General features: G+C 39.2%; 1 protein-coding gene across 2 annotated transcripts in view; it reads right to left on the bottom strand.

The window, feature by feature from the left end:
* Positions 1 to 26,495, bottom strand: part of LOC124253578 (hemicentin-1-like) — a 151,136-nt gene that overhangs the window by 26,905 nt on the left and 97,736 nt on the right. For both annotated transcript variants that reach the window (XM_046687378.1, XM_046687379.1), the window contains exons 8-10: positions 22,881 to 23,186; positions 21,362 to 21,496; positions 20,896 to 20,917 (exon numbers count right to left, since the gene is read on the bottom strand). In XM_046687378.1, coding sequence (XP_046543334.1) covers positions 20,896 to 20,917; positions 21,362 to 21,496; positions 22,881 to 23,186 — 463 coding nt within the window. The remainder of the gene's footprint in view (positions 1 to 20,895; positions 20,918 to 21,361; positions 21,497 to 22,880; positions 23,187 to 26,495) is intronic.

Here is a 26,495-nt window from a genome sequence, read left to right as displayed (position 1 = left end):
ATCAACACTGTGCCAAACTGTTATGACATGGGTTGATACAGATAAACCTGAAGTATACTCACCCAGTCAGTCCACTCAGCCTGCTGAATCCCTTCAGACTGCTGAACCCCTTCAAAAAATACTTGTTCAAATTCAGTCTCGGTCATCTTCTCAAGAACAATCATCGTCATCATCATCACAATCAATACCGAAACATCCATCTCAAAATAATCGGAAACATCTTACCAAAAATAAAATCAAAGCCAGAAATGACTTGCAAAAATGTCAAAGCGGCAGAGCCTCCAAAGGTTCGAATGACAAAATCCAACTTTTTAATAAGATTGGATCCTTAGAGGACATGGATGTGTCCAAAAACATCCAAGTTAGGGCACATAGCTTGTCGCCCTCAAAGAAAAGCAAGGGGAAGATCCTCAATAAACCCTCCAAAACAATAGTTTCTTCACATATTATCCAGTGGGGCTGCAGAGGCCTGAAGACTAATCTTAAAGGTCACATAAACCCTAGGGGGTACAAATACATAAATCACTAACTGGCATCGTTATAAATGAAACCCCGTCATTAAAACTACTCATTTCGACCTTTAATTGACTTAAATCGACCTTTTTGACAACAGTGCACAATTCTAACCCACGAACGAAATTTCAACCAATCAGAGCGGCGCGCATCTGTGACGTCATATGAGGAATAGCTTTGGGGGCCGATGCAGAATTCATCTACATTTTAGGGGTTAAACTATCTTGTTTACAGGCTTGTATAAACCTGAAATCGTGACAATTGTTGTGGAAAATTAAAGCTATATGTTCTCACAATCTACTGTCATTTAATTTTGTCTCCTGCTTTGCCTAGTTTCCGAAGTTACAACTTGTTTTCATAGACGATTCTGTCAAAATCGACAGGTGTCGTTAGGCTCTATTTGTATAATGACTGATCCAAATTGATCCCATTTTACCTCGATAATTAATCATGTCATGTAAAAATCTGTTTGTATTCTCAAACAGTGTCGGCCCATAAGTTTTCACATGCAATACAGCAATTAATACTCCCTTGTTGTTACCTGTGTTAGGTGGTATAAACCTACACATGTTATTTGTCATCATTCACTTGATGGTCAGTTAATGAATTTATAACAGGTATAATTATTGGTAACACACTTAGATTACCCGACAAAGGTTCCCATTTGGCATTTCTTGTGTCTGGAGTAAATATTCAACATTATAAACATCGATCAAAGGATTAACCGATAACACGCTGATTGATTAATTACTTTTATCTTACACAGCGGAATTGTCAAAAGGTAGTGTTTATGTATGTAGATTTACTAATCTATACTGAATCACTTTTTCGTATATTAAACTGTTAAAAGACACATCATTTGGAACAGTTTTGTGGATATTGATGGATACATTCCTCGAACAAGGTAATGGCCTGATATTGTTCCTATAACTTTAATCTGTTTTAATTTTAATATTTGCATTTTGTTTTTATTCATTTGTCGTAGCATTCAACAGAATCATTGTTTTCGCCGTGAAGTGTAATGAGACAGATAACATGCACTAGGGTGTGTGTGCGAATTATGATTCACATTGGCAAACTATCAAATGTCTAGATATTACAGTTCCGTTATAAATTCACTATAAGTATCAGCAGATCGCCTGCTTTTATTTAGTTTCAAAATGCATGCAAGTATGATAATAAACCAATTAGGATTATAAGACCAAATATACAGACGCACATTAACTAGTATCTACATACTGGTGATGGACATTAACCATGGGAATGTAGAAGGAATTTGTCGCGCAGTATTGTGACTTCGACCCCCACCTCGCTTCCGTGGAAGAAATCGTTATGTTATAAGTTGTGTCATGCAAAATCCGTTTGGTTATGATTCCAATACATATTTAACTACGAGTAGAAAGTAGTTTTGATTTTCTAACTTGATGAAAACAAACTATAATCTCATTAATTCTAACAGACTTTACGATTTTCAAAAATGGCGGCACCCTGTCGGGAACATCCGCCAGTCTGTGGATAAATGCTATTTAGGTTTGTTTTCACCGAGTTACAAGATCAAAACTACTTTCTACTGGTAGTAAAATATGTATTTTATTGATGGCCAATAGGATTTTGCATGACATAGCATATAACATAACAATTTCTCTCCTGGCAGCGAGGTGGGTGTCAATATAATACTACTTACAATATTATTGTTACTTCGACCACAACCTCACTTCCGAGGAAGAAATCGTTATGTTACAAGTTGTGTCATAGAAAATCTTTATGGTCATCAATCATATGCATATTTTACTAGAATTAGTAAGTAGTTTTGATTCTTTAACTTCCGTGAAGCGATCTGAACACAAGTAAGATATCGCTTCAGGCTTCCACAACGCCGCCAAGACTCACAAACATTACCCATTTAGCACGAACTGCGGGTCCTGTGGAAATCTGTGCATGGTGACACCATCGCCCGACCCCTAGGAGCAATTGGACGAGAAAGCAACGATTCGGCATGTCGCCGTTGATGTCGAGAAATCATCAAAATGATGAGCGTGCTACACATTTTCTATACAACTAACTGAAAATCGTTCCTCATATGACGTCACTGCAGTGCTCTGGCGACAGAGTTACGTAACCTGTCTGTGGTTTTGTTGGCGGGCGAGAGAGAAGCAGGCGACTTTTTGGCCACTTTTAACCGCTCGGTATTAATTAACCACAAGTTTTTAAAGAATAAATTTGGTGTTCTGCATAAGACTAACCACAAATCTTTCATATGTAATGGTTAAAAGAGTAACAAAAAACAAAGTTTAGTGGTTCTTTAATGAACTACACCTATTAGTCCAAGACTTTAAACCTGCAACATTTTGCTTGCAAGAAACGTATTTAAAGATAGATACTTTTAACTTCCGTCACTATAATGCATCTCATTATTTTTCTCCACCTTGTAAGGCATGATGCTATTCATAACCCTGTGACACTCAAAACTAATCTTCAAGCAGTTGCAGTGTGAACTACTTTGACCGTTACACTTACTTGTACATTCCACCTTCATCAACTCGTATGCAGGCTGATCTACAAACTCTCTACGATCAACTACCCAAACCATGTATACTCATGGGTGATTTAAATGATCACAACCCACTCTGGGGTGGTGTGACCACAAACACGAAAGGTCAGGTTTTGGAGGATTTCATTTCGAATAACAATTTATGTATATATAATGATGGTACAAATACATATTTACATCCTGGCACAGGAACATATACAGCTCTGGATTTGTCACTAACTGACTCCAACTTACTAACTGAATTTGAATGGTCAGTCCAAAATGACCTCTGTGGAAGTGACCATTTTCCTACTATACTAAAACCTGTAACCCCATCTGATGGTCCTCCATCATCAAGATGGAATTTTGAAAGGCCTTTATATGAAACGCTGTGTGCTGCCAAGCTTAAACCTGATTTATTTATTGATGTTCCTGATGCTATCAAATGTTTTTTTCTGATGAACTGAATACCATAGCTGATGAGTGTATACCACAGTCCTCTGCAATGCCATATATTCGAAAACTGTGGTTCAACGTTGAGTGCAAACAAGCTCGGAAAGCAAGGAAAAAGCAGAAACTTATTTCCGTCTCCACCCTATGGTGCATAATTTAAATACATTTATAATTTTAAATGCTAAAGCGTGGCATACATTTAAACAGCATAAACGCCAATCCTGGCACAATTATGTATCCAAAATACATTCTCGAACGCCCATGTCCAAAGTATGGAACATGATCCAGAAAACTAAAGGTAAAGGTGCTAAATCAAGCGTCCATCATCTTAAACATGGAGATCAATTACTTACTGATAAATCAGATATTGCGAATAAACTGGGTGAAACTCTTACTAAACATTCTTCCTCTTCTAATTATGTGCCTAAATTCCAACAATATCAAAAACAACAAGAAAAGAAACCTATTACTTTCAATTCAGATAATGGGGAAGACTATAATGAACTATTTTCCATTCTGCCTTGTGGAACACCCTGATCCTGATTGTAATGATCAGACAGGGTAGAATCCACGCGGACTTGTCTGTCAGTTAAAAAGTTGGCTATAAATTGAGGCAAACGGCCTCGCAATCTGAGGCCATGTAAATCTCTTAAAAAACTATATTTCCAAGATAGACGAAAAGATAGACACAGCGTGTTGTTTATTAATTAGAGCGTTTTTAACAGTTCCAAAAGCACTAAGTGATCGACAGTACTTCTGTTTCTATGGAAACCACATTGTATATCTGTTATAAGATTATTTAATTCCAAGTACCAAACAAGTCGATTATTTATCATTCGTTCCATGGTTTTGCAAACACAGCTAGTTAGTGAAATCGGTCGATAATTTGTCGGATCCGTATGATCACGTCCAGGTTTAGGTATTGGTAATACTATAGGGTCACGCCATGAGGGAGGAAATATCATCCAAATATCATCAAAAATATGTGAAAGAGTTTCTAGACAGGGTTCTGGTAAGTGCTTCAGGAGTTGATAATGTATGTTATCAGCTCCTGTAGCAGTATCGTGAGCTTGTTCAAGAGCCGTATGGAGCTCATTGTCTGTCACACTATTTAGTATAAAGATAAATAGTTTGTCAAAAGTATTAAAGGGTAATACGAGCAAAAACAAAACTTTTGATGTATTGTAAAGGATATTCTAACCGTCACCTTCCGTGATTAAAACTGACCAAAAAGTTTGTGAAATAGCAATAAAAACACAAAAAACGTACTCGTATTTCCGCCTATTACGGAAACACCCGACAGTTAATGAGCAGACAGGTATGACGTGACATGACGTCATATGTGCCTGTTGCTGTATGGCTTCCTCTTTGATTTAACCTCAAAACTTAATAGTGTCCATGGATTCTGAAGCAGTAAAGGTGTTCCTGGCCCCGGGATCACGAAAACATCTTAAGTCTAAAATTTGCTTAGCACCAAAAATTCTTAAGTCTAAAAATATTTGCTTAGCTAAGATTTTAGTTAAGACTGGATCATGAAACTCTCTCAACAAAATCTTAGTTAAGACTAAGACAGTTACCATGGCAATTTTAGAATGGTGTAATCATGTCCGGTCACTCTTAATTAATTGAGGAGAATACTTTAGTAGCAGGCACCTGCTGAAATGTTCCAAACAAGTCAACTGACGCCTTTATCCCTGCCGCGGTGAATTTTAGTGTCTTTACGGTTGGGATGTTTTCGAAAATACACCAACACGAACGCCTAAGTGCAGTGCGCTTTCTGCCATATTGCATTGGATAGTGTTTACAAAATCACGTTTCGCGAAGGCCGGTATTGACACGCCTATTACATCACGTATATTCCACATTCAGCAGCGACAAATGCATCACCGAATTCCTCATACATTTTAGTATCAAATAAGAAATGGTCTTTGTCATTAAAATCAAGTGTCTAGGTAATATGAAACGAAAGATATTGGGCATGAAAACGAACGCTGTGTGCGAAAGACAACACTTGTTGAAATGTAAACAAAGAAAAATTCAGACTTTACACTGTGTAGATCTAGCATTTTCCCAAATTTCAGACTCCCATTCGACAATCGTCTATTCGTAGCATGCATATGCTCAATATTTTTAGAACCTACATGGAAATAGTATCATTGCAAGAAATAGCAAATTAAAACTAGATACACTGACTGACTGACTGAGTTTGGTTTTACGCCGCTTTTAGCAATATTCCAGCAATATCACGGCGGGGGACACCAGAAATGGGCTTAACACATTGTGCCCATGTGGGGAATCGAACCCGGGTCTTCGGCGTGATGAGCCAACGCTTTAACCACTAGGCTACCCCACCGCCCCTAAAACTAGATACAATACAGTAATGTGATATGTTTATACGAAATTGTTCGAGTTTCTGTGCAGCGTAACGCCATGACTGACGGGAAATCTCGCAGAACAACAACGGGAATGATCGGCATATCTGGCTTCTTCTCTTACTTACAATGAAAACGATAAAACATATGACAATACACAGATAGTCAGATTCATTCCGATTACTTGCATCACACATTTATGTACAAACGACCTCCGAATCAAGGGAAAGGTCCTCGCAAAATCCTGTGTACCCATGTCAGCGAAGCCGCCATTTTGTAAGAAATCGGTCAACGGTAGTGATGTCGTATACGTAACATTGTCGTTAGCAATTTCTTTGAGGTGAAAGTCGGTTGAATAAGAGTCAACACAATCGCCACGTCCCACCGATGACACTTTCAGTGTTATAATGTATATTTTGTGTAGCGTTCAGATATTTTTTCATGAAACTAATTTCATTATCAATTCTACATTTAGCCTTGTTCTATATCATATCCGTGAATATAGGATATACGGTTTTTATTCTATGAAGGGTTTTGTTTGTTTGAATAATATTTACTTAAGAAATTGACATACTGAGTGTATTACACCATATTTTAAACCATTAAACAAGTATTAGAAGAACAAACGCAGGCATAACTGCAACATGCACTTTAGTTCCTATCATGAGCAATATTTGCCATTCAGACCAATATTACAATTTCATATGAACAGGTTAATGAAGAGCGATTTAATTTAACCTTATAGGAAAAACCGACAATATCAATGAAAACTAGGATTGCCTCCTGGGCAATACTGTAGGTCTTCAGACTTCCCCATATACACCCTCCGTGGCTACTTTTACTTATCCTGTTTCTTTGGACGCCAGCTGGATCCCCCATTACAGTGTTTCTGAGATAGAATTACCTAGAAAGTAAATGTCAGTTAATGTGAAATGTTGACGCCCTAATTTGGCGCTGATTCAATGCAGCTGACACAAACTGCAGTAAAACAAACAGGAACGCACAGCCAAGCACAGCAAAGGACATGCCTCTTGAGAGATTATATCCTTCCAATTCCAGAACACTAACTCTTTTGAATGTAGACCTAAGAACAACGGAGTTACTGTTAAAAAGGGAACTATTTCTGTGGGCACTGGTAAACCAGGACGTGGGCAGTGCTAGATTTTACTGGCGCTCCTGTGAGATGAGATAACTAACTAACTGACTGAAGGAAGCGCCAGTAAAATCTAGCAACACTCGCTGCTTCCTTCAGTTAGTTATGTCCCAACTGAAAAAATGCGAAATCCTCATGTCCCTCACTGTTTGTGGCGTAATTGTGGCGTAACTATTGACTTTTACATAATAATAATGTGAAGCAAAATTGTTCTACATTTTATTGTCTACATTTTGGTACCTTCAAACATGAAATCCATTGTGTCTTCGCAGAGCTGTGAACCCTATAAAAATGCGTTTCGCCAAACATTGACCAACTTCCAAGGGCAATAACTCCGACACTATTCAAGATATCGACATGCATTGAACAGCCTAAGTAGTCCGGAGTGTGGGCTTTAAAACCATATATAGAACACTATTGTATTATTTGCCGTTCAGGAGCAGCAGATTGTTAAACACAGGCACCGTCAAAAAGTTGCGAAAATTTGCGAAATCGCGAAGGTTGTCTTTGGGTCGTAATGGTGACGTTACTATTGATTTTTACATAACCATGATGTGAAGCAAAAATGTTTCCCATCCAATTACCTAGAGGATGGTACTTAGACAAATGGAATACATAGATTTTTCGCAGAGTTGAGACCTTTTTCTTAACCCTATGAAAATGCGTCTTAGAAAAATCACCAACTTCCAAGGGCGATAACTCCAAAACCATTCAAGATATCGACATGCCTTGAGCAAACTAAGTAGTCCAGAGTATGGGCTTTCCAACGGCTTATCGAACACGATTGTACTATATGCCGTTCTGGAGAAGAAGATTTTCAAACACAGGCACCGTCAAAACCCTGAAATCGGCAAAAATTTCAGTTTTTCCAAAATTGCAGAAAATCTATCATGGCGGCCAACTTCCGCTATGCGTTGAGTCGCTAGGGAATGATGTTGTCTACATTGAGTGAAAATTTGGTCAATTTATCTCTTATAGTTTTTGAGTTATTCAGGTTCAAAGATTTCGACATTTTGGGTTGTCTGCCCTTACCGGAAGCCGGAAGTCGGGATTTTTTCGACTATGTATCAATTTCAGCACACAAGCTATAATCCCTGAAAGTTTCATGAAAATCGACCTAGCGGTTAGGGCAGGAGAGCTGTCACAAAAAAGGTACAAATAATAATAATAATAAGAATAATAATAATTCGGGTAAAAACAGTAGGTCTTCCAGACTTTCGTCTGAAGACCTAATGATTTAGATATTTTATTAAATGTATATGCACTTGTTTTTAAAGGAATGGTCTTGTTCATTGATTTTGGATATTTTGTTTTATTGACAAAACAGTGATGTATAATATTTGGCGTTTGTCACAGTTATTTTACGGTTCACTTTCATTGTTTTCGATAATATAATCAATTCATATTCTAAAAAAAATATTGTAATGACAGGATATCAAACCGTAACTATATTTCTTCGAAAATTGTAAACAAAATATAGACCATGTCATGTCTTACATTTGACAAACCTTACATCATCCTTCTGATAGTTCCATACAAAAAGAGCTATGTTTTTGCATCTTTAAACGAATTTATCGTATACTTATGAAGAGAAATAGCCACACAGTCGTAAACAAAGAAACGTCTTATCCGCTTTTACGTGCTTTCTCACGTAGTACATTGTCATCTCTTCTTATAAATTGTGAAACTACCTAAACGTTTCTGCTCGCATTGGGGAACTTTGTACTGGAATAGTTTGGTTCCCAGTGAACAAAAGATAACGAAAATATAGCGTCCGTATCCACAACAATTTCTCTCCAAGTGATCTGAGTTACATTGACCTCGTCCATGGCCTCTCTGTCGTCGTTTGACGTCATACAAGAAAATCCATTTTCGACATTTATTGCGAGTCATTTTTAATGTTGAGCGTATAACGTTATGCATAAGCAAATAATCCCATTTCATATATACTTATGTCGTTCAGATATCAGGCTGTATTTTCTTAGCTCACACTTTCCGTAAAGATGCCAAATTAAAAAAATCGTAGCACAGTGCTTTTATCGGTGCACGATCAAAAGCGGAGAAATTTACTGTAATTTAACGCATAACAAAATTTTGGACATCATTTAACAGTGTCTATTTCTCAAACCGCTGGGGTATTTAGGACTTAAACCTACTGTGTGGGAAAATCAGAGGTATATAACGAAATTATAATAGCTCTAAATTTCATTTAAAACCGAACGCGTAGCGTGAGGTTTTAAATGAACAATTTAGCGCTATTATAATTTCGTTATATACCTCTGATTTTCCCACACAGTAGGTTTATCTCCATTCTACCATGACAATTTTATGAACAATTTCAGGTGGAGCTCTTTCTTTGGTTACGAAATCAATGCATTGAAGCGGCCTCGCATTCAATCTCAAGTGGCATCGCCCGAAACGGGTGTTTGGTGGCAAACCCGTCAATGACTAACAAACTCCAGATTCAGTAATAACAAATCACGCTTTGTTTTCAATGCAACAATAACCAATCATTAACTGATAAGTTGGAAAACATATATCAAATAAGTTTAAAAGCTTGGTTCACATTTGAAAATTCCACCGTAGACCCTTTCCCCACCAGAATAGTGGCAACAACCTCATGGCCTTGACCTTTTCTCGAAGTCATTGTTTACATTTACGCAAATCTGGAAAGATGCGACAGGAGAGCCTCTGACAGTTTGCGCAAGGGTTAACCTGATTGTATGACTGAGATAGTCTTTGATATCTAATTACTGGTACTGGTACAAAATTTAAGAGTAGGGCTTTTTGCTGTAACGAAGTCCGTGTTGTGCGAATTTAGATACTGTTGAATTTTGCCCTGTCAACAGATCTTTTCACGACCTCACGCTCGCGTGCGACAGCTGTGGTGACTCTTACACACTCATGTGTGTACTTTGTGCTCAAATTCGATTCTACGGGTATTATTTTCTACATTTTGGAAAGTGTTTTGTGACCTAGTGGCTTCAAAGTGTAGTGAATTCAAATTGAATCGGATTCGCTGGCATGTTCGCGAGTCTGTTGACAAAGAGCCAGATTTGTGGTGATATTTCCGAAAAGAAGGATCAGGACACGAGGGTGTACCTCTGGCATAAACACGGTAAGGTAATTAATTATACTTTAATAGACTACTTTAGATCAAGCAGTGTAATGGATAAGAGGGATCATGACTAAGCTAAATAACTTTTTCAACGATATTATACTTTTAGAAAAAAAATATGTTGGGCTAAACAGAACGGTTTGCAGTTTCTGTAATTGTGTTTTACTACCGCTAAATCTGAAACAGTACAAATTTCAAAATATCATTTTGTTTGAATTGATAACCCAACTGTTTATTTATGTGGACGGAAGGCATTAAAACTTCTTCGGCGTTCGATGTAAATGCATCCTCCGTTACCGGATCAAGATCAGTGGCGATAGCGTTGACGAAAGCTGATAATAAATTTAACACCGAAATTATGTAGCAGTCTATTGCTGGATCTATTCTGACATAACATAGAATCGGAACTTCGGAAAGCAGACGATGTTTTGATCTTGTTCGACTGAATATTTGTTTCCATGCTTTCGAAGTACTTTTGTATGTATAAACACCTATTGCTGTGATTTACTCAAGTTGTGAGTCGAGCCCGTCATCGCTAAATCCATCTTTAAAGACATATGTGTAATTTCCGACAGTAAAATCGCCGTAATTTATCGATGCATCGGTAGGTTGTTTGGTGTCTGCCATGTTAGTGGGCAGACAAAAATAGTGCATTACCGTAAACCATGTATGATTGCGCACGGAAAACAGCGTGATTATATACCTCTGAATGACTTTAATTAACCAATCACAATCCTGTGTTTACTGAAGTCATGGTAGAATTGCATTTATATTTATACAAACGGATAGGAAATTTCTGTGTAATTCTATAGCCGTTCGCAGATCCAGGATCACGCGGGCGTAAATCTCGCACAACGTTAACTTTTCAAACCTTATGAAAATGTGCGCCTGAAAAAAACAACTTGGCACCAAAAAGGTCTTAAGACTGGTATGTAGCAGTCTCAGGATTTAAGACAAAAAATAATCTCAGTCTTAACTTTTAAGACTAAAAAATGTACGTGATCCCCGATTTAAGACAATGTTTTGGACTTAAGACCAAAATGACAGATTTAAGCAATTTCGGGGCCTGATCAAGACAATCTTCGAGTGAAGATGAAGAAGAAGAATCTAGCAAAACGGAGGTCAAAATACATTTAAATATAGACCATAACACTTAACAAGAATACTATATGTCAGCAAACTGTGATACAGTTCCAACCAGCAAACCCACCCCTATAATATATGACTAGTCCCTAAGAAATTTTAAAAAAATGTGATTGCAGTTCCTTTTGTGTCAAATGGGTACTTGTAGGGTGGTCGAGCAGAGATAATTTTCGCGACGCAGATAAGTTATTCCCCGAAAACTGGTGTATTATAAAATACTAGTCAGGACAATGGATGTTTCCCCAGTGTTTGGTTGTGGAAATAGTTATGGTACTCGGTCAAAGCCTAAGAATGACATGTTGTCAGCCAATGAGAATACAGAACAGCTTTCACGGCACACACTACTGACAAATAGCCAGTCCGATGCTGACGTAATTGGACAAAATGGAAAACAATGAAAGAAACAAGTACTTCATGATTTGCCGTTGTATTCGGCAATGTTTCAGGTAGACTGCAGTATTTAGGGCTCCAAACCAAGCGAAATATTTTCAAGCTCATGTGAAATCTCTTACTAATTTCGATAATATATATTTCATGGGTACCAGTCGAACTGCCCCAGCTACAAAATGCCCCAGCAAATTGAGTCATTCTTTCTAATTTGGTCAAAATGACTTAAAATGACTAAATATATATATAAAAGTATATACATAGATATGAGTTTACTAATGGAACATTTATCAGAAATATTACTTCCTAATAACTTCTATATTAAGAACATAATATCAATGTTGACAAAAACTATGCATTTATGGCCTATATTTAATCATTTTAAATACATTGGGGCAATTTGACTACCCCCTGGGGCAATTTGACCAAAACTTCAGGGCACTTTGACTAAATTTGCTTGGACAATTTGTAGCGGGGGGCAATTCGACTGGCAATCGGACTTTAATCTTTCTTATGTTAAAAATAGCCCTGACAGTAACTTGTAACATGGAATGATGGAGTATAAATGAATCTCGTGGGTACTTCTTCCTTCTTCAGTCTAGCTTTGGGATTTTCATACCCCATGTGTGCATGTCTCTTTCATATGTGTCCGACTCGGAATGATCGGAGCATTTCTCCTGCCTAAATCTGTCTCTTTACTTGGAAGAAATGGTGGCTCTTTCCATTGTTCGATGATTCCGTGCATCCCCAGACGACGGAATATACCATCGTTCAATTTACAAAACGACAGAAACAACACGATTTGTATTACTGTAGCGCTTGCTCTTTAGCAATATGGCGGACGCTTGTCACATACGATGTCATGAGCGGAAAGGTCACGTGAGTTCCAGTGGAATATGCTTAATGACCGAAGCTCAGATAACAGAAACTTTTTTCACAATAAAAACATAATAAACCATATTTTTAAAATAATATTGGGGTACATGTTTCTGATGACTTTATCTTTCACCCAGCAAATTATTGCAATTGTCTAGTATTCTCATTTAAACGATTCAATAGATGGGTCGTTATTTGTGGATGATTTTAATATTTCCTGTCGTGGTAAAAATGTGTATACTATTGAACGCAACTGCAGTTGTGTTTAAACAAGATAAATAAATGGTGTCTTGAAAAGGCTTTAAATTTTCTAAATCGAAAACTAATTGAATACATTTCTGCCGTAAATACAAACCACATAAAGACCCTGAACTATCTCTAGATGGCACGCCCATCAAAGCTGTCAAGGAGGCCAAGTTCTTGGGTCTAATTTTTTACTCACACTTAACGTTTCTGCCACATATTAAATCCCTTCAAACTAAATGCTTGACGACACTTGACTTGAAAGTGGTTTCAAATTCTAAATGGGGAGGGGATCAAGTTACCCACCTCCATCTATATCGATCACTGGTCTGTTCCAAACTTGATTATGGCTCCATCGTCTATGATGGAGCCTGCAACAGTAACCTAAAACTATTAGATTCTGTCCACCACCAAGGTCTAAGACTTTGTCTCGAATCCTTTACAACTTCTCCTGTTGACAGTCTTTACGTTGAGGCTGATGAGCCATCCCTTAACCAACGCCGTATAAAATTATCCTTGCAGTATATAACAAAACTATATTCTATTGAGTCAAATCCTGCATTTATCTGTGTTTTTAATCCTCTTTATGAGGATCTATACAATAAAAAGTCTTCTCTTGTTCCGGCTCTGGGACTAAGAGTAAAACCTTTCCTTCTGCTGCTGGCATTGAACTAGAGAATACATCTCCTTCCTGTCTGCTTTCTTCTCCTCCTTGGCAGTTGATCTAACACTGACAACTTTTAAAAAATCGGAAACAAATAAATTGCAATATAAACAAGAAGATAATCAATTAAAAAGTAAATATAGTACATACAAATCCTTATTTACAGGTGGGTCAAAGGACGGTGGCGCAGTTGCTTGTGCCACTGTCATTGGATCCAAAACAGTATCTTCTCGATTGCCCAATAAGAGCTCTATTTTCACAGCAGAAGCTAACGCCATATTATCAGCTCTTAAATATACTGAGTCAAAAAAGAAACTTCACAAAATGTAATTTGAAAAATAATGAATAATTTTTATCTGATGATACATCTAAGTATCCGAAATGGGATCCCTATCTTTCGACTCTAGAAAAACGTTAGCAAACCCACTCAAACCCATTCATTCGTCGTGCAAATGACGTTAGTGCCAAATCAGGTTTTGCACGTGCAGTCGATCACGTGATCTTCGCATCGAAGTTTTCTTCATATGCACGTGTTTGCATTGGCCTCAAGAATTGAAAAAACACTTTTAAACCACAGTTCTAACGGTACTTGAAATGCCACGATTGTCAAATGTGCAACGGGAACGTGTCGTTGGCATGTTGCAAGCGGGAAGATCAGTTATTGACGTCGCCCAAGAGCAATGGGATGCAGCCGCCGTACTGTGTATGACTTGCGAGGTCGTCTACAACAAACTGGCACCACTTCTGATAAGCCCAAGGTCAGGTCGTCCACGTGTGGCGTCCACGAGCAGAAGACCGTCAAATCGTCCTACGTCACCTACGTGACAGATTTCTGCCGGCTACGAACCAGGGCTGAGATGTTTAGAGGTCGACTGTCCTCACAGACCATTCGAAATCGGTTCGCGGGCTGCCAATCTCTATTCTTGGCGTCCATATCGTGGGCCAATATTGACGCCATTTCATCAGCGTCAGCGTCTACTGTGGGCCCAACGTCACCTCCGATGGACCCAGAAAGACTTCGAATCGAGTCGTCTTTAGCAATGAATCAGGTTTACCCTCAGATTCGTGGGCGGCAGGCATAGAGTCTGGAGACGGCGTCGTGAGCGGTATGCCCAATGTTGTGTACAGGAAGTCGACAGATTACGGGCGGAAGTTGCATGGTGTGGGGTGCTTTCTGGGAACAACCGTTCCGACTTCTGGTCATCCGTGGAAATCTCACAGCTGCTGCTTGCAGCGACCAGGTGCTCACCCTGAACTCGTTCCTTTCATGGCGGCTCATGGCCCAGGTCTACCAAGCATAATAATGCTCGGCGCGCCAGCGATGTTGACACGAAACTATTTCCTTCAAAGCGTTGGAATCAGCGTCATGGACTGGCCATCGAGGTCCCCTGACCTTAATCCAATAAAGCACGTTTGGGATGCACTTGGGAGAAGGCCGTGGTCTTAGGAACCAACCTCAGAATTTGCAGGAACTTGGCTGCCTTGCAAAACAATGGCGCAGAATCCCCAATCACGTGTTCACAAGCATCGGGCAGTCGATGAGGAGACGGTGTTTGGCAGTGGTGAATGCGCGGGCGGCCATACACGATATTGAACTGCGACATTTCGCATTTGTATTCTTGTGACTTGAAATTCTGTATACCTATGTTTTGGAACGGGGATGTAGCTTAATGGAACTGATTATGGCACTGTCAGTGTATCGAGTACATCACACAGATCTCAGCAATGAAATAATAACAATTTAACCATCTTACCATATCTTGTTCTTTTATAGTGCCCTGAAGAAAGAATGTGAAGTTTCTTTTTTGACTCAGTATATATTGATAAACACCGTAAATATAGACAATGCATAATCTTTTCCGATCCTCTTTCATGCCTTCAGGCCATTAAAAATAATTCTTGTAAACATCTACTTTTAATAAAAATTATTGAATTTTATAATGAACTTGCTACTGGCCTATGCGACATCGTCTTTTGTTGGTTACCCAGCCATGCTGGCATTTCCGGGAACACAATGGCCGATCTTGCTGCTAAGGCAGCACTCAACAAATCTGTGACACCATTTCTTATCTCATACTCTGATTACAAAGCTAGCATTAGAACTTACATCCATGATCTGATGAAAAAGAAGTGGGACACGCAGGTAGGTATCAATATATTACATGCAATGAAACCCTATATCGGTTACACCTACTTGGGTTGTCAGTCCAGATTTGAAGAGGTCCCTATGCAAGGATGTCGCTTTGGCCATACTAGATATACTCCCGAATATTTATTGAAAGGCGAAGATCCTCCGTTTTGTATCCCTTGTGATGAAAGAATCACGGCAAGCATGCCTTTTATGATTGGAAGTTTAAATTAATAACTCAGATTGTTAGTGGCTGTATCCTCAAGGGGGTTGAAGTATTGTAAAATTAGCGTCCTCTCAAGAGGGTACGTAAGTCCCAACATTTTCAAAGTCAATTTAAACTTACCAGGATTTTTAAACGTAGTATTCTTGTTATTTTAATTTTGGCTAACATTTCGTACAATCGCCAACAGCTGAAGGGATGGTGTAAATCCAACTAGGGTCCATGCAGGTAGCAAAGGTACTGTAAGTCCCCATGGTCCCTTGTATGTTGATCTACTTTCTGTTGTTGGCGATCTATAGCCTGTTTTGGTTTAAGCATATTTATTTCCAAAGAGAGGAACCGGATTGGTAAACAGGCATAAGCTTATATGAATACAGAAATACCAAACCCAACAAGAAAAGAAATCTGTCAATTTTAACTCTGATAACGGTGAGGATTACAACGAAACGTTTTCTCTCCATGAACTACGTACTGCCCTGGGGCAGGCTCACGACACTACAGCAGGAGCTGGTGATATTCATTATCAGCTTCTGAAACACCTTCCTGATTCAAGTTTGGAAACTCTACTCAATATATTTGATGACATTTAGACAACCGGCAACTTTCCTCCTTTGTGGCACAACGCCATTATTATCCCTATACCAAAACTTGGCCGCGATCATACCGACCCCTCAAACTACCGTCCTATATCACTAACTAGCTGTGTTTGTAAAACCATGGAGCGCATGGTAAACAATCGATTCATCTGGTACCTGGAGACCAATAACCTCCTTAGTGACCTCCAATGTGGTTTCCGAAAAAAACGAAGTACCATTGACCATCTGGTGCGTCTGGAATATTTAATAAAAAATTCCATCGTCAACAAACAACATAATGTATCCATCTTCTTCGATTTAGAAAAAGCATACGATACAACGTGGAAACATGGTATCTTAAAGGATTTACATGAGTTTGGATTGAGGGGCAGATTACCTCAGTTCATATCTCAGTTTTTAAACAACAGACAATTTCAAGTACGGGTGGGTTCCACATTGTCTGATTATTTCCACCAAGATCAGGGCGTCCCCCAAGGCAGCATCCTGTCTGTCACACTTTTTAGCATCAAAATTAACAGCCTCACTAACGTCCTGAACAGTTGTGTTGATGGGTCCCTTTTCGTGGACGATTTCAATATTTCATGTCATGGTAAGAACATGCACGCAATAGAAAGGCAGCTACAACTCTGCCTTAACAAAATCAAAAAATGGGCCAATGAAAATGGTTTTAAGTTTTCAAAATCTAAAACAAATTGTATTCACTTTTGTCGTAAATACAAACCACACAAGGATCCAGACCTAGCTTTAGATGGTACTCCCATCAAGGTCGTAGAAGAGGCCAAATTCCTTGGACTCATATTCGACCGCCACCTGACATTCTTACCACATATAAAATATTTGAAAACAAAGTGCTTGAAGGCTCTAGACTTGCTAAAAGTAGTCTCAAATACAGAGTGGGGAGGGGATCAGACCACCCTCCTTCACTTGTACAGATCATTAGTTCGCAGTAAAGTAGATTATGGCTCCATTGTCTACGGTGGAGCCTGCAAAAGCAATTTAGAAAAATTAGATCTATCCACCACCAAGGGCTGAGGCTCTGCCTGGGAGCTTTTAGGACCTCTCCGGTAGACAGTCTATATGAGGAGGCCAATGAACCTTCCCTTGAACAACGCCGCATCAAACTCTCACTGCAGTATATCACTAAATTACGTTCAAATGAGTCCAATAAAGCATACAATTGTGTTTTCAACCCGCTCTATGAAAACTTGTTTCCTAAACTGCCAAGCCTGGTTCCACCACTTGGAATCAGGATCAAACCACACATATCTGCAGCTAAAATTGATCTCAACATCATTGCACCTTACCGACTTCTATCCTCACCACCATGGCAAATGGTGAAACCACAGATCGATCTTACCCTCACCAAACTCAAAAAGTCTGAAACAAATCCGATGGTGTTCCAACAGATTTACAACCAGTTACGTTCGAAGTATAACACCCATAGATCCATTTTCACAGACGGATCCAAGGACGATGGCCAAGTTGCCAGCGCTACAGTCATTGGATCCAAGACTGTCATCTCTAGGATCCCCGACAACAGTTCCATTTTCACCGCTGAAGCCAAAGCTATCTTCTCAGCTTTGACCTACATTCAACAGCAAAAACATTCCAAAAACTTCATCGTTTTTACAGATTCATTATCCTGCCTTCAAGCACTTCAAAATGTGACTTCAAGTCACCCAATCATCCTGGACATATTAGACCCGTGAAGATCCGGGGTAGAATAGGTCTTCAGCAAACCATGTGCTTGCCATAAAAAGGCGACTATCTTGTCGTAAGAGGCGACTAATGGGATCGGGTGGTCAGTTTCGCTGACTTGGTTGACACATGTCATCGGTTCCCAATTGCGCAGATCGATGCTCATGCTGTTGATCGCTGGATTGTCTGGTCCAGACTCGATTATTTACAGACCGCCGCCATATAGCTGGAATATTGCTGAGTGCGGCGTAAAACTAAACTCACTCACTCACTCCTGGACATATTAGAACTTTACAACGACCTTTCTACTGGCCAATGTGACATCGTCCTCTGCTGGTTGCCGGGTCACGTTGGCATAGCAGGTAACACCAAGGCTGATGCTGCAGCAAAAGCAGCTCTTGACAAGCCCTTATCTCCACTGCTAATCCCGTACAGTGATTTCAAACCCACTATCAAAAGCTATACTCGGGACCTGATGCAAAAGAGGTGGGACACTCAAGTAGGAAGAAACAAACTCCATGAATTGAAGCCAACAATCGGTTATACCTACTTGGGTTGTCAGTCAAGACGTGATGAGGTAATTTTACGACGATGTGGTATTGGCCACAGTCGATTTACACATGACTATCTGCTGAAAACGGATGGGGATGGACCCCCCATGTGTGTCTCTTGCGATCTTATCGTCAGCAAGGGACTCACATTATGATGCAACAAACCTAAAAGATTTGTTCTCCAGCGTGGCGCTCATCTGATAGTGAACTACCTGAGGGAGGTTGATCTGTATCATAAATTGTAACTGCGAAATGTAACAACCATAAATTGTAACTATGAAATGTGACTTACAAATTGCCTGCCTTCAAATTTGATGCTATGACTTTCTCTGCTTTTAAATGACAATGTAATTAATATATGTCTTTGGAAAAATACTCATTCCGAGTATGTACTTACAATGTTTACTAATGCAAACTTGTTCTCGTCACTATATGGCTGGAATAATGCCGATGTGACGTAGTCATTAATGAAAAACATTCAACTCAACTCAACTCAACAGCAACAACATTCATCAGAAAGTACTGGAAGCATTTAGGCTACTATATCCATATACCATGATCATCTCTGGACCCACCTCCTGTGCAAAAACCTACTTAGTGAAGGAGATTCTAGAGCAGATGAACATTAATCTGAACGTATTATATGGCTCTACAAGCGGTGGCAGCCACTGTATAACATCATTCAATCCTGTGTTTATCTCTACGTTGAATTTCATCAAGGCATTCCTTCTCACCTCGAAAAGGATGCGTTTCTGGACCCTAGTGTTGTAAAGGTCATTGTGCTCGATGACTTAAGTTCGACAGCGAGCAAAGATGCACGCATTACATATCTTTTTACCGAAGGAAGTAATCATCATAATCTCAGTGATCGCCTTGAACCATAATTTGTATTACAGAAAGGATCCCACACAACGAAGGAACTGTCATTATCTGCTTCTGTTCAACAACCCTGTTGATAAACAACCCATCATGACTTTGTCAAGGCAAATGTATCCAGAAAATTACACATATTTCATGGACCAGTTTCAAAGGGTTACCCAAAACCTTATGGACACTTGTTCGTAGATCTATAACCACACACACCTCCCCATTTGCGACTTTGTCTCAGTTAAAAAGGAGACCTTTAAGCCAGGACAATTTAGTCTGAGTTAGACTTTCAGTTTGAGCAGACATATGAAGAAAAACTGCCATCCTGTGATGACTGTGGAATCATGTTTCAAGACGTGCATGATTTGCAAAAACACAGAAGAAACTGGTATTCCGAAAAGTCTTCAGTGGGTCCACCTGGGATACCCCAAGTGGGATTCAAAAGAAAGTGGGAGGAAGACGACAACTTCTCTGCTGTGAAGGCACATCGTCCTCTGCCCGATTGTGATTATTGTGGACAGGTGTTTAGCAATAACCACAACTTACAAAGACATTTACACGATAAACAATGTCCTGAAACGGAAAATGATGATGATGAATCGTAAAGTGATGTCACACACAACATGATAAAGAGGAAAAATAAGATGGCTGATCTCGAAGAACAAGGTATAAGACAATTGTATTCACGTACTCGTGAGCTGAAAAAAGACTTTCTTGATGAGAAACGAGAGCTGTACATGAAAAGGAGTTAAACGAAGACATGATAGAAGCCAAACTGAAGAAATTAATCTGGATCACTTTTAAAGAGATGTATGCACGATTTATTACTTATCTGTATCATATGCAGTGGGGTCCAAAGAAACAAGGAATATTGACGCAAGTACAAGACACGTATCATATATATCATGACATGTTTTCAAAACTGTACAAATATAAATCTTGGGTTGAAGACTTGATTGAAGATGACGATGACGACATGATATGAAATCTGTATATCTTTCTTGTATATCTTTCTTGTTTCTGATGTATTTCTATTGCTGGAGGACAGACATAACTGTTCGTTGTACAACTGACTAAAGATGATTCATTGTTTGTTTTATAACTGATAAATAATACCAATTCCAGCCTTAACTTCAGTGTTAATGGTAGTTTCAGGGTATTCAATGCACAACAGATGAGTCTACCCTAAAGTGTCCCTGACTAACTATGAATGTTACAGGAAACAAGTGATTATGTCGAATGCTTGTTTCATTCAGTGGTTATGTCTAATTACTTCGTGGCTCGGGCATACAACTGTGCTGTATCCACACGCAACATTCCAGGAGGTGTGCGTTTTAGGGGTGCAGGACTTTTTTTCTTACTGAAAACACTGGTACTTACGCATTCTGTGTGTCTGTTGAGCCTGTGGAGAAAAAAGGTGAGTGAGTGATTGAGTATGGTTTGACGCCGCTTTTAGCAATATTCCAGTATTCAGGGGACACCAGAAATGAGTTTCACACATTGTGCCCATGTGGGGAATCGAACCCGGGGTCTTTGACGTGACGAGCGAACACTTTAACCACTTGGCTACCCCACCGCCCCTGGAGATAACAAAGACACTGTCATGCCGAACTTGTCAGTGGAATTTTGGTAATTTCTTTATAAAGGAGCAAGTTAATACATGAACCCTGTTTACATATTTGTTTTCATGTCCCAGTGAATTGCTGCATTATACTTTACCTTGGTATGTTATTTTTGTCAAGCTTATGATGAGGCAACATGCATTCATGAATACATTTGAAAATACACATTTGGAGTTGTCATGCAAAACTGTGTTGCCATGGTTTTCTACAAACACTACACCTACCTATTTTTTGCAAGATACATATGCATCTGTATCTTTTCCTAATCATGATGACAACAACGACTACAATGCCAACGACCAATGCCACACAGACTGTCAGTCCAGCTATTAATCCAGCTTGTGAAGAGGATGCAGGAGCTTAAACAGAAATACCCCAGGTATAAACAATGCCACACTACACTGCAACAAGGAATACAGAATGAGATCCAGTCATCAAAAAAACGTTCCGTCAGGAGGTAAAACAAAAATAGTAGTCAGACATACATGCAAGGCGTTTGGAAAATCGGTGATAACACCAGGTGTTCATGAAAAAGTTGGCATGTTCTGCACTCCACTTAGCACCCTCCACTTACAGAATGTATGTCTCGAATATGCTGTCTTTCAGTGGTTGAAGAATGTGTTCTATACACCTATAAGAAAAGTCGATTACTGTTAATTCATGGATAGATTACAGATGGTGTCTGTGCATCTTCGATGATAGTTAAATAGTTAGCTGGTCTGGATGTAGCAGATTAGCAGTAGCGTCTAAAGGACCTTATGAAATGCATGTTGTTACGGGTATACTAACAAATAATAGGTAACAAATAAGGAGAAAGAACCAATTGTTGATATTGGTTGTGAATTCAAAAGCATTAGGAAAATATATTTGTTGCGAAATCCTGCCGGTTTCTTTGGAAAGATTGTTGCACGCATATGTACCACCAAAGATACCAAAGATATGTTCTCGCTAAATTGTTGTTCAAAGTTTGCCAAATTTGGAAATGTTTCAGTGTTGTCATTCTTTAACATTGATTTACACTATCTATCACTTATATTTCCATGACGATAACAAGTACATAGAAGAGGGCGATGCCATGTCTCTTTGAAGTGACATGAAGTAGTACTTATATGTACTTTTATATCTGTGTACCAGTCCTTATGTGACCTAAACGGAGACCGATTATACCTGCTGCCTTTTTCTTGCCGAGAAACAAAATCATTAATTGAAAGAAATATCACGAGATTGAGTTATAGCGAGTGAGTGAATAATTCTTGTTATTCACACTGTGATATCTTTGCAGCATGTGAATACTGAACTCTTCTAAATTTAGTATCCCCACACGACATGTGATGAGGTGGTGAGCACCTGTCTCCAGTGTTCTCTATGTGATCATGATGAATATATCAATTGTGTTTTTAATATATGTGACACGAAAGGGTCATGGTGTACGAAACAATACGTGAATCGTTACACGGGAAGAAAGGGAAAGTAAGTAGGAAAGTTAATAACAGTATTAAGACTTCATAACGGAATCTTTCTAAGCCACATACACTAGTCACTCATACAACCAAGTCTGGAATGGATGCAAATAGGTCTGGATTGTAAACATTACATCAGTATTGAATATCAAAAATATATATTCTTTCAATTGAAAAAGAAACTTGATTACCTTTTGAGTAATTACCATGTATAAAACAGAAGCAACATACAGCCCTACCTACGTATCTTGAGATGATGGGTTCAATGTAAAATGAGACGTACGTATAACTTTCTTCTCCGTAAGTCCAGTCGCATGTTCAGTGTAGCTGCTGTTTCCAAACTTGTTCCTGGCGACAACCCTCACATAGTACAGTGTGTCAGAGTTGAGATCATTGATGACTGATGTCATATAATTCCCACTTCCTGTCTCCGTATGACTCCCTGCTGTCTTCCAGTCCTTCTCATCTGTGCTGTACTCTACAGCGAATGTCTGAGTAGCTCCCCCATTGAACTCCTCCTTCCAGGAAACATGTAGAGTGAAGGGACCTTCTGGGGAGACACTGACGTTTGTTGGGGTGTTTGGTGGTCCTAGAAACAGAAGATGAATTGACACTACACTTGTGTATGTAAGCAGTTCTGTTACAGTAATTAATGAACCAGTAATAAAGACCAATAAGATTGTATTACAAACATATCAACTGACACTTTATTGCAAATAGGCATAGCGACATAAACATCAAACGTTAAGTTAAGTCAAACTAAAAAACGTACAGGTAGAAATCACTTCGTGTAATATCCTTTTCTGAGAGCACCACCGCTAACAAAGCTGAATGTTTGTTGTGACCTTCTAAACAATGAATGAATCTTATGCCACACTCTTTTGAAAGTTGCAATCTTATCTGCCTGGCAGAGATCAAATGGGGTGATGTGAGAAAATGTCAGTGTAAACTGTCAGTCGATATGACTGGTTTGAATGACTACATGTATGTGCATGGCTACAAATAGAAATATCAAATCAGAAAGCCAAATGAAGGGATGATGAATCACATATTTGATGGTGAAAAACATAGCGATGATGAATGAACGCATCGAGAAATAAAAGGAATAGAAACCAGTTAACATTGACATTAGAGTGTTGGGTTAATGTCTGCATGACATCACACATCTGAATATCTGAAATAATTATCAGAGTTTTTTGTTAGTTTTCAGGGAGCTGTGTGGGAAATCCGATGCTCACTGCCGACATGGGTTGAGTTGGGTTGAGTTGGGCTTAACGTCACATCGGCATTATTCCAGCCATATAGTGACGAGAACAAGTCTGCATTAATACACATTGTAAGTACATACTCGGAATTAGTTTTATTTAAAAGACATATATTCATTACATTGTCATTTAAAAGCAGAGAAAGTCATAGCACTAAATTTAAAGACAGGCAATTTGTTAGTCACATTACACAGTTACAATTTATGATACAGATCAACTTCCTCAGGTAGTTCACTATCAGATGAGCGGGAGAACAGATCTTTCAGATTTGTTGCATCATAATGTGAGTCCCTTGCAGACGATAAGTCCACACAGTCAAGCGGAATATGCTTGACGGTGTAAACCTCATCGCAAGAGTCACCAATGGGGGGTCCATCCCCATCCGTTTTCAGCAGATAGTCATGAGTAAATGGACTGTGGCCAATACGACATCGTCGTAGAATTACTTCATCACGTCTTGACTGACAACCCAAGTAGGTATAACCAATTGTTGGCTTCAATTCATACAGTTTATTTCTTCCTACTTGGGTGTCCCACCTTTATTGCATGAGGTCCCGAGTATAGCTTTTGATAGTGGGTTTGAATGCCGACATGGGAAGCTCTCGCCATATTTGGAGATGACTGGAGTTAAAATTATTCATGAAATGTTGTAATGCATCACATTGTTGTGTTTAATCTGAACTGAACTGCGGCATTAGAAGTACATGTTTACATCATTATTATGTTCAACGTTTACAACACTAAATACATGCATTATACACAAAACGGTAGCATATACATATCGGCCGGTTGCAAGAATAAACTTTGCAAATACATGAATTTATTCAATTAAATGACTAATGTTACTCTCATACATTATTTGTTTTTCTTGTTTGGGCATTGCTTAAAGTGAGACATTATTATTTTGCAAAATATTGCTCATTTTCAAATTGTTTGCAGTATATTGCAGTGAAAAAGCTGGTTCATTTTGTGCACATTTGGATTTCTTCAGTAATATTTTTCCTCACTATCATTTCTAGGAACAAGGCAGAGCAAATAAACAGAAAGTGAAAATCATCTTCAATAACGTTTGACTTACAAGGAGTGCATAATCTTTTGTTGCTTAAGGGAAAAATCTCATTCCCAAATACATGGACCTAATCAACTATCTGGCTGATTTATACGGCTCAATATCCGTTCATATATTACGTCTTTGAGTGGTATTAAGACGTTGGTGTGATGAACAAGGGGGATAGTTCTATGGATATACAACTTCTAAATTACAATACATGTAAAATGTTGCCACTTGTCCCTTCACAGGAGTCGGATATGTTGTGGTCGCATCACATAAATCAATTGGACAATATGTCCTCCGGTCAAGAGATGAACATGAACAGACTAAGTCATATAATATTAAAACAATTAGGGCCAATGGTAAAATGTTAATCTGCCCTTATATACGTCCTGATTTTCCACATTTTATACACAGTGATGGAAGTGCAAATGTATTGTTGTGTTTGTAAGCAATTTCGGGAGGCTGGCAGGAATCTCAACTATCTTTGCTCAGACACTCTAATTTAGCTTGTCTTTGTTTTCAAGGCAAGACCAGGATATGATCAGGAGGTACCGTTTTATCCTGCCCAATTTCAATGTCTAACAGCAATGCGAATATTCAGGATACCGTGCCATCTTATGTCTTCTTTGAGAGTCATAATAATGAAACATCACATTTGTCAGTGGCTGGATTAGTTACATATACACAGTGACAGTCATGTCAGCTAAACCAACAGTCAGCTTAAGCCACTGTACTATGTGCTGACTGTCTTACCTTCACCATTGTCTATGGTGAGTGACACTTACCTTCAGATACAATGCTGAATGTCCATGCCCCTAGCCCACCTACACCATTATCCATGGTAAGTCTGTTATCCCCAAGGTCCTGTTCTAGGAGGTTAGTAAGGTGTAATCCTGCAGTATATATCCTAACCCGCCCACACCAGTGTCAAGTGTAAACCTGTTGTCTCCAAAGTCATGCTGCTGGATATTTAATAAGGTGTGGCACCCATGAAGGGCCACCTCCTCGTGGTGGGTGCTGGGTAACGCTAAACGCCCTTCAACCCCCCGTTGTGGACCAAGGGGGGATATTTGGTCCACCAACCCGTTTGCCGTGGGTTGCGCCCCTGTGTCGGTGGAGGACGGGAGGCTGGTGGTTGAGGGCACTGGGAGCCTGGAACCGTGTTTCTTTTGCCCAACACACCACTTCGCCCCTTACTTCACCTAGACGGGTGGTAGAACTGGCCCGGTTCTATCAATCGGCTGGTCACGTCAAGCCCTGTGCATGGTGGATATATATTTGCACATTTTCTCATTTTGAGGGTATTGGCTTTTTCGATTTCACGATTACAATTTAATTATATGTTAACTTGCCTAGAGTCCCATGCCAGAAGGCGGTGGCTCATGGGCCAATCTGGTGATGTTGACTGCTGTATTCTGTATGTTTCTGAGTTGTTGTTATGGGCAGAACCTCCCTGACAATATACGTGGTAAACAAATATAGCTATACATGTCATATTTGCTGGAGTATAGCAACCCTGTATCCTTGGTGTTTGCGTGCTGGAGACCCGATGCAGTTAGACACCGTCCTTGTTGACACT

This window comes from Haliotis rubra, unplaced genomic scaffold (assembly GCF_003918875.1).
Source record: "Haliotis rubra isolate DU_JTF1 unplaced genomic scaffold, ASM391887v1 Scf545, whole genome shotgun sequence".
Classification (NCBI taxonomy): Eukaryota; Metazoa; Mollusca; class Gastropoda; order Lepetellida; family Haliotidae; genus Haliotis; species Haliotis rubra.
This window is presented reverse-complemented; position numbering and strand designations above follow the sequence as displayed.